This window comes from Glycine soja, chromosome 1 (assembly GCF_004193775.1).
Source record: "Glycine soja cultivar W05 chromosome 1, ASM419377v2, whole genome shotgun sequence".
NCBI classification, from domain to species: Eukaryota; Viridiplantae; Streptophyta; class Magnoliopsida; order Fabales; family Fabaceae; genus Glycine; species Glycine soja.
Window position 1 is genome coordinate 48,058,981 of NC_041002.1, and position 17,867 is coordinate 48,076,847.

Consider the following 17,867-nt stretch of genomic DNA (forward strand, 5'->3'; position numbering starts at 1 on the left):
ACATTTTTTTTGAAATTATATTTGTATTTAAAAAGAAGTACCCGCACTGCTCAACTATATAAGAGGAAGGAGTGGCATCATATTTCTTCACACCAAACCCACAAAACACTATAGCAATAGAAACATTTGCTTTTGAAAAACCCCTCACTCTTCATCACTACACTAGCTAGCCACATACAATGTCGACCAAATTTAAGGTGTTTCGTGAATTCACAAGCGATGACTCATTCCTAAACCAAGTTATCCCTGAAAACATCACCGAATTCCAAGTGACTCTGTCCCTCGCTAGAGACTACGATGGCAACAACTCAACCAACGGAAAGTTCATTCCTTACTGGGACACTGAAAAGGTCACTCCCGAAGTGATAAAAAAATTCAAGAAAAAATACGAACCCACCGCACTGAGGGTTAAGGTTCTTGTCAGCATTGGAAACAAAAACAAACAATTTCCTTTCACCATTGGCTCGGACTCGAACAGCGAAGCATGGGTCTCCGAGGCCACTGCTTCGCTGAAGAGCATCATTAAAACCTACAACCTTGATGGCATCGATGTCAGCTACGAGGACATCGCCGCCAACGAAGCCGACTTTGTTAATTCCGTTGGGGGGCTTGTGAGGAACCTGAAGCAGAACAAGCTCATTACTGTGGCTTCCTTCGCAACAAGCGCTGATGCCGCCAACAACAAATTCTACAATCTCTTGTACGCAGAATATGCTACTTTCTTTGACACTGTGGTGTTTCTGAGCTGGGTAGGGTTTACTCCTTCTCGCGCCAACCCAGTTGCGAGCTTGGAGGAGAAGATCCTTGCCGTGGCCAACGAGTATAAGGCCGTGAAGGCCTTTCTGGTCGCTTACAGCACCGTTGCTGAGGATTGGGCTAATTTTTCGCCACCTATCTTCTTTATCACTCTCCATGGCCTTCTGGGTAACTCTGCGGTTAAGGGAGCGTCCATTAAGGTCATTAGTGACGCCACCGCCTCCTTTCCCGCCAAGTGGATCCCTGAAATTTTATTGTTGGCTGCCTCTAAATGAATGAGGTATGACATGAAGGGTGAACACGTATCTCACAAGTGTTATGTGATATGTATGATGTGTGAATCTTGAAATAATATCTTAAGGGCAAGAAGTTATTAGTTAAAATTATTAGAGGTAGTTTTATGAATGGGTCATAATAATAAATGCTAGCTATATGTACCACTATGGAATAAGATTGGGTCATAATAATAAAGCTAGCTTGCTAGCTATATGTACTATACGTAACTATGGAATAAGACCCATACTAGTGCTATAGGGGCTTGCTATATGTATGTGTTTCATCTGCAAATTAAGAGCTGAGACGCTTGCCATGCAAGGCAGACAACTATTATATATATTATGTTATGTGTTTGAAAAAATAATGCATGTGTGTGTCTTGTGAATAAAATATATTTTTAAGTTCCAAATGTGCATGTTTTCATATATTTCCAATCATGGTATTCATTAAATTATGGTGTCTATAACTACACTTGTGGCTGCGATCATATCGCAACCTTTGCAATTGGTGCATTTTCCCACAATTTCTTGTAATGTTGAAGATGGGACGAAACTGTAATTATGACTGCAACCACAATCTAAATCTATTTTTCCAATTTAATGTAGCTAGTTGTTGAGGATTAAATTAAAATTGTATTTTTATTTTTTAAAAATAAGTATATGCAAAATCGGTGTTTGGACTAAAATTATGAGTTTTTTTTATAAAAAAATGGAGATCAAAATTGCGATAAGAAATTTTAGGGAATTAAAATTAAAATTTAGTCTAAGTGTACTGATAAAGGAGCTGCATCTGGTAAATTACCTTTTCACAAATTTCTATTATAATTTCACCGCAAGGGATGTGTGGCCCGTTTTCAAGAAATTAATATAAGGATGTAGGATGAGCGGTGTTCATTCGGAGGAAAAAACATAAATTTGGTAGACAATTTGGCTTCGTTCATTTCAACAATGTAGCAAATCTGATTAAATTGGATGGAGGGTGAGCCACTATTATGATTGGGGACCAATGTGTGCATGATAACTTTTCAAGGGTTTAAATGTGGAGTGTGGTCATAACTCATAGCACAATAGTATTAATGATACCGATGAGAAACGTGTGGAGAAAAAGGGGCATGTTTCGTCCGAGAGTCGCAGAATCAGAAGGGTATCTTATGCACAAGTACGTAGAATCAAAGGTAGCTCTTATAAAGGCATGCAAAAGGGGTAAATGGAAGAATGTTATTGGAACAAATCCAAGTACTCTCACATAAATTAGAGATAGTTCCTAGTGTTTATATGTTAACTTTGATAAAGGAACAAGGGATAGACTTGATGTTGCTGGATAATCCTTATGCGGACTGTACACAAGACTTCATCTACATGGTGATAACGCTTGATCATAATTAACGGGAATGGGGATAAGTTTATGTTGTAAGTACCTTAAGGTATCTCTGGTGCCGGCCACTTATTATAATAAAGTATATATATTTGCTCAGGCCGACTCAACATATTTCTAGGCCTAAAGTTAATCTTCTAAAGCTAATCTTGAAAATGAGGTTTTTTTAAAACAAATAATTTTGAAAAATGATTGATTAGAGAGTATCAAATACTTACCAAGACTAGGAGCAAGCGAGCAGTAGCATGCGTAAGGTGTTTTAAAAAATTATGAATTGAAAAGTGCAAGAAAGAAGAAAAAGGATTAGGGAAAATAACTTTTAGGTGAATTTTGCTAAGAATTTATATATTTAGAGTAGAGAATGTAAAAGTGACTGTTAGACTAATTTTAGTAATAATTCATATATTTAGAGAGAAACTTTTGATGTATCTAATTATAGAATTAATGAGTAATTAATTTTTTAAGTGACAAAAACAATAAAAAGAGGCCCACTATAATGAGTGATAAATTTTGAATTCAAATACCAATATTGCAGATTTGGAGCATCAGCGGTACCAATATTGTAGATTTGTAACATCACTCTGGGCACTTTAAGAAAATTGGCCCATTACAGTAGAATAACATACATTAACAATTATATAAAATATTAATTGTAAGGATATTAATTTAGGGGGCTACAGCAAGGGCTTGAGTTGCTTTATGCTTCAGCCAGCCTTATATTTGCTGATCCAAAAAAAAGAGGATGTTTTTAAGGTGAAAATTTTAGAGTTTTCAATAAATATTAAGGAATAAGAGAAAATCTGTTAGAAACAGTGTATTAAAGAGCATATATTTTACCACTCCTTGGTAAAAATTATGTATACATACTATCTAAGATTATTGTTCCCTCCGTTTCAAAACTTTGGGTGTTTAGGGATTGTTTACTTGCCATTTGATTTTTTGTTTTATTTTTTAATTACAAGATTGCCTTTGTATTTGAAATTTGTTCTGTTTTGAAAGATTGGTATAGGAAGCAAAGAAAACAAAAAACAAAATATTTTTAACGTTTTCTTTACAAATATTTTAAAACAGGAAATAAATTGAAAACAACATAACGATTTTGTATTTAAAAAGTAAAACAAAAAATGAAAATAGAAAACAAAATTGCAAGTAAATTGTCCCTTAACTTTTCATTTTCGTTTCAAAACTTTGATTGTATTTTGGTGTATAACGGGGACATTAAAACTTAGAACTTTAATTGTGTATAAAAACCTCTAGCTCGCAGTTGTGCAATTTTTTTACTTACTTACTTACAGTACTTCCTCCGTATTCATCATAATTGCCGTTAAGTTAATTCATACAAACCAATAAAATTTAACAAATAGATAAAAAATAATAATTTTATAAAATTAAGATTGCCACCATTAATTTATTTATAGTTTCTGGTATCCATATTATTAATATTATAAGAAATATAAGTAAAAAAATATAATTAATATTATATTAAAAAATTAAAATAATAATTATTTTTGGATAAAATTTTTCTTCTTCGACAATTATTATAGAATGAAGGGAACAATATATAACTGAATAATTAAAACGTTTCTTTTAATGAAGTATTAATACTTTTAGTTTTACAAGGTACTTATAAAAGACGATTAATGTTATTTCTAAGTGAAAATTTTATAAAAAGAAATGTTTTATAAGAGTATAAATAAAGCAATTAAAATAATATAAAAATAATTAATGATAAACGAAAATAATTTAGTTAATTATTTCTTTTTAATGGAAGTTTACAGCCTCGTCAAGACTTCATATCACTTTTTAATAGAGACACTAATCTTCAATGATCATCTGAAAGTGGAAGGAAGTTGAACTTCTCTTTGGAACCTCAAAATTCCTCCCAAAATAAAGCACTTTGCAACCGACTTCAGACTAGAGGAGTATCCTATCCACCTTGTTGCAACTATTGCAAATTTAATACTAACCTAGAAAACCATTGGCATATTTTTTTCGGATGTGATCAAGTTAAGAAAGTTTCGGATGCTACTGGCCTTTGGAATACAGTCCACACGAGCATGCAAGAAGCTCAATCAACAACCAATCTCATTTTCAATCTTATAGATACTCTTCCAGAGGATCTCAAACGAACATTAGTCATTACTTCATGTGGCATTTGGAAGCGACGGAATGAGAAAATATGGGAGAACAAAACACTTCCTCCTAGCATATTAGTTTCTCATTCTCTTCAATTTCTTGCAGAATGGTCCAAGGCCCGAGGCTCAGCATCAACACTCAAACACACATCAAACCATTCCCTCATAGTGGGTCAAACCATTGCAAAATGCTTTTAAAGTTAATATTGATACAACAATTTTCCATGATAGTGGTGTATATGAACTGGATTCTCACAGATGCTGTCTTCGAATTTGAATCTGATTGCCAATCTGTTGTGGATGTTCTACATAGTCGTTTCAAGGGAGCTTCAGAGTTTTATATGGGCTTGGATCAAAGTCAAGCAAAGCAATTGGGAGACACTCCTATCATGACTCTAATTCTTGATCATCTGATTGGGTGAGGAGAGAGGAGATTGAAGAATTAAAAAACAAGTTAAAAGCTATTAGACTGAGAGGGATGATCTTCGTGACAGAGTATTAAACAATGAGAGACATAATCAGCAAAACAACACCCTCTTGCAACAAGTGATGGAAAAGATAAACTTTCAGCCTTCTAGAGTGCAACTTTCTTCTACTTCCAGATAAAATGACCTTATTGATAAGTCTTAGATTGGAATTTGACTGAAAGCATCTAAAGTGATAGATATTTTCTGTAATTATCTAGATAACTAGTTACTTACTACTACTTTTGTAAATGTTTTCATACTTAGTTTGGATGAAATTTGATACTTTTTGTGTAATTTATCTTGGTAACTAGCTACTTGCTCTGCTTTTGTAGATTTTTTGATACTTAGATTGGATGAGTCATGATAATTTATTCTATAAAACAAACTTGTTATGCATCATACTATTGATGTATTGTTTGTAAGTTGTTTGAATGGGTCTTAATGATAAATTCCATAAAACAAACTTGTTGTCCACTATTAGGATTGTTAGTATTGATATACTAAAGAATTAACTGGTAAATTTATTCTAAACTCAAATATAAAGATAAAAAAAATATTTAAATAAGTGACTGATTTATTGATGGAATTATTGAATTAATCGGTGAATCACATTATTAAATCCAACCTCAAAATCCTTAATTTGGTCACTAAATCAATCATTGATTAAGAGTTGCTGAATCATTCTCTAAAAATCTATCATTGAACAAGTCTCTAAAATTTAGTCGCTAAACCAGTCGTTTAATGTCAATCATTGAAGATTAGTCATTGAACCTGTCACTGAATCCCAATTTTTTCATAGAAAATCTTTGTATACTGGTCAAAATCATTCTTTGATGCCTATCACTGAATCAGTCTCTGATTAACAATTGTCAAATTATTCACTATAGAACAATGACTAAGATTATAGCGACAAACCAATGTTAGTCGCCAAATCAGTCGTTGATCAAGATAGCGACTGATATGCTTATCATATCAACTGATTTTGCTACGTTATTTACCTATTTTCTTGTAGTGGTCGGGGAAGCTAGTTGACCACCTTTAGTAGAGTCTTTCCTTCCTATTATATTTTTCCATTTACAAGACTCATACCTGAAATCTTGTTGTGACTAGGGATTAATGTAGATAGAGACTCACCAGGGTTTTGATGGGTATGAGAAAAAAATGAAAGATTCAAATTTTAATCGTTTTTGGGACTGTGATTAGACCCATGATGGTGGGAAGCACGATATGGTTGATTTAGGAACAAGTGAATGCCGAGGCACGACAATGGAAGGCCTTTCATTTATCTAAAGAGTATATCTAATGGTGTGAAATACACTTTTCCACAAGGAAAAGATGTTTCACTTTTCCATGCTAGAATCCATCAAAAATAAAATTAAAATAAGGAGTATCAAGAGAAATTAAACGAAACCTTAGTTGATATTTGTATACTTTACCTAAATTTTAATTTCCCAGCCTTGACCTGTTCGGTTTTGAAAATTATACAAATACATTGTTTTCTTTTTCTTCTATCCCAATCTACATATGTTTGCATTATAAATATCTTTTTACTCTTATGTTTTTTTGTTCTAGTTTGTAGTACTACTAAAAAAAGGACTTTTCACGATGCAGTTTTTACGACGGTCGTGATGCAAACGTCTTAAAAATATACGCGGTGACATGTTCGTAATTTGAAGCTGCTATACGAAGACGGTGTTACCCGTCTTAAAATTACTTGTTCAACGACAGGTACTGCAGCACCGTTGTAGAAAGGTCAATGGCATTTATTTTATAAAATAAATTATTTTATTTAAAATGATTTAAGATGGTGCCGATATGCACCGTCTTTGAAGCCAAGAGAGACAACGATGATGATTTTATAAACACCGTCTTTAATTGGTTTAATTAAAATTAAAAAATAATGCCCGCATCTCTTTATCTGCGCTTACTTTTCACTCCGAAGGTTCTAGATCAAGAGAAGCAACTATGAAGAAAGAAGAATACCAAGTGTTTGAAGAACTCGGGCAAGGCCGTTTTGGCATCGTGTTCCGCTCCTTCCAACAACGAGGACCGCTGCTGCATCGAAATGGAGGCCTTGGAGGTTGGTGGCATAGTGGTGGTGGTTGTCGCCAGCGAGGAGGTGGAAAAGAAGTAGCTGCCGTTGTTGTTGGAGAAGAAGTCGTTGTCATAGTCGTTGGTGAAGAAGTTGCGGTCTGGTGGAGGAGGACGTAGTTGGCAGAGCGAAAGTTGCACGGTGCTCCACAGATCTCAAATCTAAAATAAAAAAACTCAGATTTCAGATCTAAGAAAACTCAGATCTTAAATTTTACATAGAACCTTCTTGTGATGGTCTTACTCTGCGACGGAGGTGGCTTTGTCGGCGGCAGCGATGGTGCAATGAGGCCGGCGGGCTTGACCGGGGAAGAGTGGTCGGAGAAGCGAAGACGCAACAGAGGTATTTTTGTTAGTTTTTGTAATTAAGTTGAATTTTATTGTGAATGAATTATGGATTACTGAGTAATATTATGTTCTTGATTGCTTCATTGTAGACCTTGAATTGCATGTTCATCATCAATGCAGGTTTTGGATTTAGGATACTGTGGAACACCGTAAAATCATTCCTTGATCCTAAGACCACCGTAAAAATCAACGTGAGCATATAAACCTACTTTTTTTTGCTAGTGCTTGCGGCGTTTTGAACGTGCTCATTCTCAAGGTGTCATAAGTGTTTCCTTCTCTTGTGATGGAAGCTAGTTATTAAGCACTTCATTTGACAGCACAACAAGGTTTTCATTTAATTTTACTCCTTTGATGTAATTTTTTGTTCTTTTTTATATCTTTCTTTGGAGATTAAGCCAATTATTAAATTGAGAAAGCAATACAAGGTTTATAAAACTGAATTAAGGGTTATTGAAGGGTTACAAACATGAACATTCATATTTTATTCCTTTTGCTTTTGAAAAAAAGAAAAAACTCAAATATGAGAGTATTTACTTAGAATGAAAGGTTTACCTTCTGTTCCCGTTTCTCTCTAACTATTCCATCCTAACATATCCTTCTGGTCCAAATCATCCTTCTATTCCCGTTGCTGGACAATCATGCCTTGTTAGCTGCTGCTCTTTCAAAAGATTGATATGAAGTTGGTTGTCTAAAATCCAGGGATTCTCACTCCTTTGGATTGTTTCTGCTTTATTAAGTGAATGCTAGGATTTAGTTCCCAATCTATCTGTAAATGCGCAATTGAGGTGTGCTTTGGTGTCTTTTGGTTTAGGCTCATGCTGCTTAGTTAGAAGCATTGCGATTTTTTTGGTAATAAAACTTTTCATGTACAACAATTAATTGTAATCTATAACCATGTTGAATCTTGAGATCATCTATTTTTTATTTGCACATGTCTTAGCAGCTTTTTTCATCTGTAAAATATGCCATGTAAAGTAAGTGCTAGTACCAGCACGAGTAGACATGAAAATTGTCCTTTGAAAATATTAGACATTAAAATGTTGTTTCAAAGGTTTTTTTTTGTTTATTATCAGATTATATTTTATTATTAGATAACGATTAGAGGTTTACATTGCATTATTGATTATTAGATTGATTCTATGTAATCAATAGTGATTAGAGGTTTACTTTGTATTATCGATTATTAGATTGATCTTATGTAATCAATAGTGATTATATTTACTTATTGTAAATGATTAGAAAAATTAAGTATGAGATCAGATAAAAATAGTGTTAAGATACGATATAGAAGTGGAGGATAACTCTCAATTTATGAGTTAGCTTTTGAGATTAAATTAAAGTCAAACCCACATTTTAAGGTTAAAAAAAAAATAAGCGTGATCCCCCAACACACACAACATATTATAGTATACCCTTTTAACATTGTATTAAAGTCGTACCATCTTTCATGACCTCTTTAGCCATCATTCTGAATTGATTTTCCAAAATGTTTCAACTCCAATTAGTCACCTCTTTCACTTTGCCTTTGAGACCAGTACTTGCAACCATTTTCAAGCGCCTCCCCACTTCAGACTCGGGTTTTGTTTTCTTTGATCTTTTTACTTGTGTGTGCAGTATTTGCGATGGACAATGTCGCGCTTTCTATCACTATTTGGTAGCCACCACGCCAATCCTTTTTTTGGCGTGTGATTTTTTTACCATTGTTGCTTATCTTTGATAACCTCCACGCTGTCTAGCACACAACCAAACACCGTGAAGTTCATGTGTGCTCTCCTTTCTAACTCGTGATGCATCTTTAGTCCATTGGTTTTCTCTATTTCTTTCTCATAGTGATAAAATAAAAAAATGGCTTTCTTTCCTTTCCATAAACATAATCTAACCTTTCTACCCTTTTATGCCTTTTTCTTGGTGAAAACTTAGATGTTGAAGCATTGGCAGGCAGCCGTTGATTGATGATTAAAGGAAAAGACCAAGGATACCATTTCAATATAGAAAGACATTGTTTCTCTCTCTAACTCAAGATGTCCTCTCTCTTTCCTTATCTCTTTCTACCTGAGAATGTGCTTCTTTCACAAGTGAGCAATACCCATCACCATTGTGCGCCTTTGTTGGCTACCATCGAGCCATCATTTATTTGGCACAATCATATGATTGGAATTGCCTTTCATTTCTCTTGGGTTAATCATATTTGTAAAAAAAAACTTCTTCATATGACAAATAGGCTTTAGCTTGAAGAGGAGTACGATGTTACATGGTATTTATTATTAGATAGCAATTAAGAGTTTCTTCTTATTACTTATTATTAGACTGATCATATGTAATCAATATTAATTTTATGTGTATTATAAAAAAGACTAAGTGTGATCATCCAAAACATACAATATATACAATAAATCCTTTCAACATTTATTAAACATGCTTAATTTATGGGACCTTGTAGTCTGGAATCTAACAATTTTTTTTTTCGGGAATGTAAAATCAGTGATTCTTTTTGGTTGAAAGCATCTTTGAAAATCCACATTGTGTTGTTATTGTGTTATATGATCACATGAAAATCTTTATCATTTTTTTATTGATAAATGTTAGTTATTGTTAGTTTTCGTTAGAAATATAAGTGTAAGAGATTTATCATTTCTCTCCCTTCTTCCTTCATTCTTAAGTCCTCCTTTCTATCCATAGGTCAATCTTATATCTCCATGAAAATCTTTAGCATTGTAATAATATATATAGAAATGAAGTGGGAAATCAAGTTACACTATCCCTTCACACTACTAGAAAACTGATAATTTCTTGTGAATTTATTTGTGAAAAATAATCCACAAGAAATTCCTGCACATTTTTATTTTAAGAAAATTCATAGGAAATACTTGCGGATTTTATAGGGATGTATAATTTCTAGGAAATACCTACAATTTTCTTGTGGACATGTATTTGTAGGTAAAATTTATTAATTATATAATAACGTGGTAGGAAAATTAGGACAAAATTTCATGTGAATTTACAAGCAAATTTAGTTCCACAAGAAATATTAATTTTTTTATATCATTAGTTTTAAAATTATTTCAAAAACTCTTTTGTCAAACACTGGTAACCTGAATTAGAGATTTAGAGTATAGAAATATGGTATTTGTGCCTCTGGCGCCATAAACTCTTTTGTGCCAATGACCTAAAATCTCTTCTCTAAAAAGAAAAGTCAATTGAAGCTTGTCTCTTCTCTTGTTCTTTTAAGTTTGCCTCTTCTCTCTCATTTTGATTTACGCTTGTTTTTCTTCTCAACCTATATGTTAATTTTCTTTTCTATTGAGAATTGTTAAATCGGTATTTGCTTTTTCTTGTTACCATTAAATTCCTCATCAAGATTGATTCTATGAAACTCTCATCGATTATCTTTCAAAGATTATTTTGTTCAAATAGAATCTTAGGGTTTGGAATCTCCTCAAAGGCTTTGAACACATTAGAATATGAAATTTTTGTTGAGAGCTGTTGTAATGATGTGTTGTATTTAATCTTTAATTAGAATATGCATTTCACAAAATCTTTTGAACAAATAGTCATCCAATCATACAAAAATTTAAATTGCATTTCATTGAAAGGAAAACACAATTCATCAAATAACACATAAACAAAATGTGGAATTTAGACAGAACATGGTTCTTGAATGAGATGAAGTGAAATGCAAAAATTGAAGAAAAGGATGTTACTTAGACAAAACATGGTTCTAGAAAACAACCATTGAGTGCAAGGAAATTTGCCCAAATGAATTATAGCTTAATGGTGAAGGTATCTACTCGCCCAGGCGAGTTGCTTGCTTACGACTAAAGTTACATCTTAGCCCAAAAGAGCTGGATGCTAGCCTGAGTGGATTTAGAGTCAGAAATCTTCATGAAAAGACCATTTTGCCCTTCTTTGTGGCTTTGTTTCTTGATCTAAAAAACAATCATAAAAAATTGAGTGACCCCTTGGCCTTGCATTGTAATCAGTGTCATACATCACAATTCGAGATTGGTTCCCCTTTTCCTTCTCTGTAATTTCGTTCTTAATTTATTGCGTTCCATTTTTTTCTATCTCTATCTATGTTTTTCTCCTTTGCTATCTTCTTTGCCTCTTTGAAAAATTATGTTTTGCTAAAATTCTAGTTGAATTTGTCTTTGTTATAAATGACTCCGAAGAAACTCGCCTCTAAGAGAGTCATAGAGAGTCAAGAAGACCATTGTAGGAGAAGGATCTAGCACAACTCCACCTGTAGAAATTGAATTTGATGGACACCACTTTCGTAGTGAGGAACATCAGCGCTACTTTGAAGTGATCAAAGATAGGTTTTTCCTCAAGGAAAGAAAGGTTTAATTAGTTGAAGGTGAGTATATCTAATTCTAAGTAGAGATTATTAAGAGGCATTGGACACAACTTGCAGAGCTCATGCCTAAATATGACAAGGGTCAAACTGCATTTTGGAAGGACTAATTCATACGAAATTCTTTGAAAAAACCTCGGAGAAATTGAGTACAACAAGTGGCTCAAAATTAAAAATCAATTATAAGCTATCCAGTGCAATCATAGAAAACCAGGGTCTTAGGATTGAGACCAATTTTCTTTTGGTAAAAAACCTTAAGAATGAAGTTATCCTAGGATCACCATTCATCATATCTATGTTCCCTCTCCAGATATCCAAGGGAGGAGTAACCACTTGACACTTGGGAAGGAAAATCACCTTTGATTTTTCTACTAAACCAATTGCAAGAAACATAAACTTCATAGAATAGAAGATTAGCCAAATAAACTTTTTGAAAGATGAAGTTTCCTTTAGTAATATTCAGATCCAACTAGAAAAACCCAAATTGTAGGAAAAAATCCAGTCCCTACTAAAACACATCCAATCAACAATTTGTTCCAATTTGCCACATGCGTTTTAGAATCGAAAAAAATATATAGTTGATCTACCTTATGAGAAAGACTTTAGGGAAAAACAAATTCCCACAAAATCCAGACCAATCAAAATGAATGAAGAACTCCTTCGGTATTGCCAAAGGGAAATCAAGGACCTCTTTGATAAAGGATTAATTAGGAAGAGCAAAAGCCCTTGGTCTTGTGTTGTTTTCTATGTCAACAAGCAAGCAGAACTTGAACGAGGAACACCTCGTTCAGTAATAAATTAAAAACATTTGAACCAAGTCTTACAATGGATTAGGTATCCTATTCCAAACAAGAAGGATTTACTCAATTGGTTGAATTCAACAAAAATATTTTCAAAATTTGACATGAAGTCAGGATATTGGCAAATCCAAATAAAGGAACTAATAGGTACAAGACTACCTTCACAATACCTTTCAGGCAATATGAATGGAATGTTATGTCATTCGGTCTTAAGAATGTCCCTTCAGAATTTCAAAAAATCATGAACGATATCTTTAATCCGTATTCAAAATTTGCCATTGTTTATATTGATGATGTCTTAATTTTCTCTCAAACCATTGACCAACATTTTAAACACCTGCATACCTTCATTAATATCATCAAACAAAATGATCTTGCGGTTTTTCAAACCAAAATCAATCTTTTTCAAACAAAGATCTGATTTACCAATAGACAAGTCAATCAAGTTTGCCGACAAATTTCTGAACCAAATCTTAGACAAAACCCAATTACAAAGATTTTTAGGGTGTCTAAATTCTGTCGGTGAATTTGTAACATACTTGAACAATATTGTCAAACCACTACATGATAGGTTAAGAAAAAATCCTCCTCCTTGGTCTAATATTCACACCCAAGTTGTCAAGGATATCAAGCTCAAAGTTCAATCCATAAAAATTCTGTATCTCCCAATTCCACAGACATTCAAAATTGTCGAAACAGATGCATCTGACATAGGTTATGATGGTATCTTCAAATAAAGAGTCAATACCCAAGAAAATGTCATTGCATATACAACAAAGCATTGAAATTCTGCATAACAAAAATATTCAACTGTTAAAAAAAAATTTAGCAATTATTTTGTGCATTTCCAAATTTCAATCTGATTTGTTAAATCAAAAGTTTTTTATCAGGGTTGATTGTAAATCAGCCAAAGAAATTTTACAAAAAGATGTAAAAAATCTTGCCTTGAAACAAATATTTGCAAGATGGAAAGCAATTTTAAGTGTTTTTAATTTCGAAATAGAGTATCTCAAGGACACTTCAAACTCTCTACCTGACTATCTTATCCTTGAATTCTTACAGAAACATTGTCATGCTGCCTAAGGCATCCAATGCCTCCTTATGAGGAGGAAGAGGTAGCGGGAAAGGTTTCAAATTGGTTGGGTCATCAACCCAAGCTGAGTCATATACCCATAAACCAAAATAGCAATTCGTTTGAACGAATTTTTTTGTACTCAATGGTTGTTTTCTATAAATAGTCATGCATGATTGAAGGGAAAAGAGGTTTGATAGCCTAAAAACTTGAGCAAACACAGAACAAGAATGAGGAGAGGAAAAGTGGAGCTGAGGCACCAGATAGTTGTGACTGTGGATTACTTTCTTCGTCATTTCTCTTATTAGTCTTGTGCTCGTCGTAATAATCAATTAATTTTTCTTAAGGATTGGACGTAATCTTTGTATCATTATGCGTCCCTTTTGATATTATGTATTAATCTTTTCTACTCATTATTGGCAATTTCATTCTACTTGTAATGTTTGATCTTATTTGATCACTAGTGTCATGAAATTAAATTTTAAGTGAGGCTGCAAAGTAATCTTAGAATTTGAACCGAATGATTTTACTCTTTACATTACGTTGCTAAGAATAAAGCATAACATTTTGATTGCAAAAAACACGAGAATATAATTGTAATGCTGGGGTATTTACTGCATATGTAAGGGATCAATATTTAGTAAATGTTATTAGGTTCCAAGTGTGAAGAATCAACTTGGGATAACTATGGTGCATCAGTAATGTTAGAAAATTATTTATGTATGCTAATCTTATTAAGATAGTAAGGGTATGAACGATGAAATTCAATCTTATGTTTTCTTGAATTAATTTAAGTTGTTTTCATAATTTATGTATTTTTGACGCACTCAATTTTATTATTTTCTTATTTTTTTGTTATTTTTGTTGTTCTCATGATTTTGTTATTTTTACTATTTTTTTTACTTTATGTTGTCTTTAGTTAATCAAACCAAAACCAATGACATTCGATTAAATTTATACATAACTATTAAACTGATAACCTTTATCCGAATAAATTAAGTAAACTTGAGTCACTGTGAAGATAAATTCTTTTATAAATGTGAAACCTACAACGACAATGGGTACACTTGCCAAAAGTCTAACAAGTTTCTGGTGCCATATTCAGGGATTGCCACACTAAGTCTCGGACTGCCTAATAATTCTCCTAGAGCATTTTGTTTTCATAGCACACGACGTTGGATCTTGGACTCACCTCGTGTGCCCGAAGATATTCATCATAGGTGGATACAAAGGATATCCGACCAATAAACAAAACCAAATAAAAAAAAATCAATTCAACACAAATATTTTTACCTAAAGAACTACGTAGCTCTGATTTCCTCATTGCACCTGGGGATACGTAGGAGCAAAGGCAACACCCTTGTCAATTTGAAAAAAAAACAAAAAAATTCATCGCTCTTGGGAAAATAAATAATTTTGAAGTCATATTATTCTTATTGTACCCTTGATTAAAGGTTGTTGTTCTTTGTGACAGACACGTGGGGTGCTAGTACCTTTCTTATGCATAAACAATTCCCGAACCCCTTCATTTCAAAATTCGCCTATATACTTTTTAGTTTTTCTAACATTTAAATAAACATTGGTGGCAACTCTCTCTCTCTCTCTCGTTTTCTTCTTAGAAAACAAAACTCTTTTATTCTCTTTCGATGCTCGATCGTGATGTTAGGTTGCACCACCACCCCTGTACCTCTTATTTTTTTCAACGTGTGTATATATATATATATATATATATATATATATATATATATATATATATATATATATATATATATATATATATATATATAATATCTTTTTTACCGGCGACAATGATACAAGCATTATACCCAGATGAAATTAGGGTGTGGCGTTATGCTTGAGATATATATTCGGTTATAGTCGCTCAATTTCTTAATTTTTTTATAATTTTTTATGAATTTATGTTTACAATATTAAAAAAGGATTTAAATTATGTTAAATTTAAATGTTATTGTAATTGTAAAATGTGTAATGATAAGATAATTTAATTATTTTATGATTATATCATAACTAATAAATTATTATTGTATTTCTATGAGATGAGTTGTCATGGATATTAGTATTATTTTCTACTTGTGGGAAAAATGTACTGTCTAATAAGTTCTCTAATGTAAATATTTTTCCTCTTTAACATAGCGGTGTATTGTTAGTTAATCATAAAAATACATAAGTATTAATAAATACTTAAAAGAATGACTTTTGTCCAAATATTTTAAGCAATTTTTTATTAAGGATTTTAATGATACTGTGTATATTATTTTTAAAGTATATTAAAATTAACAAATATAAAATGATATTAAATGTCAAAATGAAACATTTTAAATACTGTAAATAAAATATTTTAGAGAAAATAGTAATATAATATAATATGCTTAATTGTAGCAGTACATAGGCCTAACAATCTTATTTTTAATTTTTTTCAAATTTATATAGAATATATATTTTTAATTTATTTCAGCTATTAGAATATAATTTTATATTATATAGTTAAAACTATTGAACATTCGAATTTTATATTAACTATGTATGACATAAATATTTGTATAATTATAAATGAGGTTAATTACTATTTCAATGTTATATATGTTGGACAAGTGACCTCAATAACTTAAGAGAGAGTGAATTAAGTTAAAAAAATTCTCGTTTAATTGACTTCTATATTCTCTTTTAAATCTATATGTTAAGAATATTGAAGATGAAAGTTATATCAACAAAATACTTCAACTGTACAAGATAAATAAAATATGCAACATAAAGTAATCAAGATATGGAAGAGATGAATGCAAACTTAGTTTAGCCTGGTTCGGCCACTTCTTATGCTTACATCCAGTTCTCAAGCAACCCACTTGAGATTTTCACTAACTTTGTAAAAAAAAAATTACAACTTCTGAACACTCGAGGGATCTGTTTTTCTTGTGTTCAAGAAACTCACAATTCAAGAGACAAACAACCTCTTGATCTTAATAAGTCTTTAAAGAAATTACAAATGTTTTTCTCTCTTTTAGAGAAGAAGAGACAAGATAAAGTTCTTAGAAGAATCCTTAATTGATTTGCAAGTGTTTGACCAATGATTTGTTTTTAAGAGGATACAACAATAAGGTTCCGAAAAACTCTAAAAACTTTTGTAGATAAGTCACATATTTATAGACCCTTGGTGGCTTTTCAAAAATATATGAAGGGATGTGACTTTATAGAGTGTCTTTTAAAATTTCTTCACTAGTAATCGACTACACAGTTATGTAATCATGACTTTTCAATTTGAATTTTTGGTAGTTCCCTCGATTATAATGTCTGGTAATCAATTGCCAGTGGAAAAATGTCTGTTAGAAAATGTTAAAAATATTTTAAAACCTTTTTATAATCAATTTAAAAACTATGCTGTGAGACCAAACATTTGCAATCACTAAGAGACTTTTTTTTAACAAACATAGACTAAGACTTAGTTTTCTTCTTGATCTTTATTTTCTTGGTCTTGATTTGGACTTGAAATAAAACTTGTGTTACTTTTATCTTGACATCATCAAAACCTTCATACACATACATTCACAATATAATTATTAAATTTATGTAATAATATCATTATTAATATATTAAATATAAAGTAGTATTATATTCAATGCACACATTTGTTTAAATTAATTATGATGAATCTAAAACTTTTTTCAAAACTTAATATTTGATGAAACTTCCTATTAAATGATTTGTGTATATTGACATGATTTTAATGATGTATAAGGAAAGCCAAAAAAGCTGATGATTTTTGTTTTGATTATTGCTCTTACTAATTTAAAGTTTATGGAAAATGATGTCACAATTCATATACAAGTAAGACTTTTTGGTGGTGTGGTGTCTTTTTAAGTTGCAATTATAGAGTGCAAGATTGCAAAGTAACTAAAATAGCTTATGAGTTTGGTTTATTCTGCTTTAAAAGTTGATGATTTTTGTTTTGATTATTTCTCTTACTAATTTAAAATTTATGGAAAGTGATGTCACAATTCATGTACAAGTAAGACTTTTTGGTGGTGTGGTGTCTTTTTAAGTTGCAATTATAGAGTGCAAGGCTGCAAAGTAATTAAAATAGATTATGAGTTTGGTTTCTTCTTCTTATTATTATTATTGTCTTCCAAGCATGTTGAAAGCCTTGGTAACAATTATTGTATTCTTGATGATTGTCTCTGT

General features: G+C 31.9%; 1 protein-coding gene across 1 annotated transcript; it reads left to right on the top strand.

Moving 5' to 3' along the window:
- Nucleotides 1-77: 77 nt before the first annotated feature.
- Nucleotides 78-1,441, top strand: LOC114417559 (ruBisCO-associated protein). Its single transcript, XM_028382745.1, has one exon. The coding sequence runs from the start codon at nucleotides 180-182 to the stop codon at nucleotides 1,029-1,031; it is 852 nt and encodes a 283-aa protein (XP_028238546.1). The 5' UTR covers nucleotides 78-179; the 3' UTR covers nucleotides 1,032-1,441.
- Nucleotides 1,442-17,867: the final 16,426 nt, after the last annotated feature.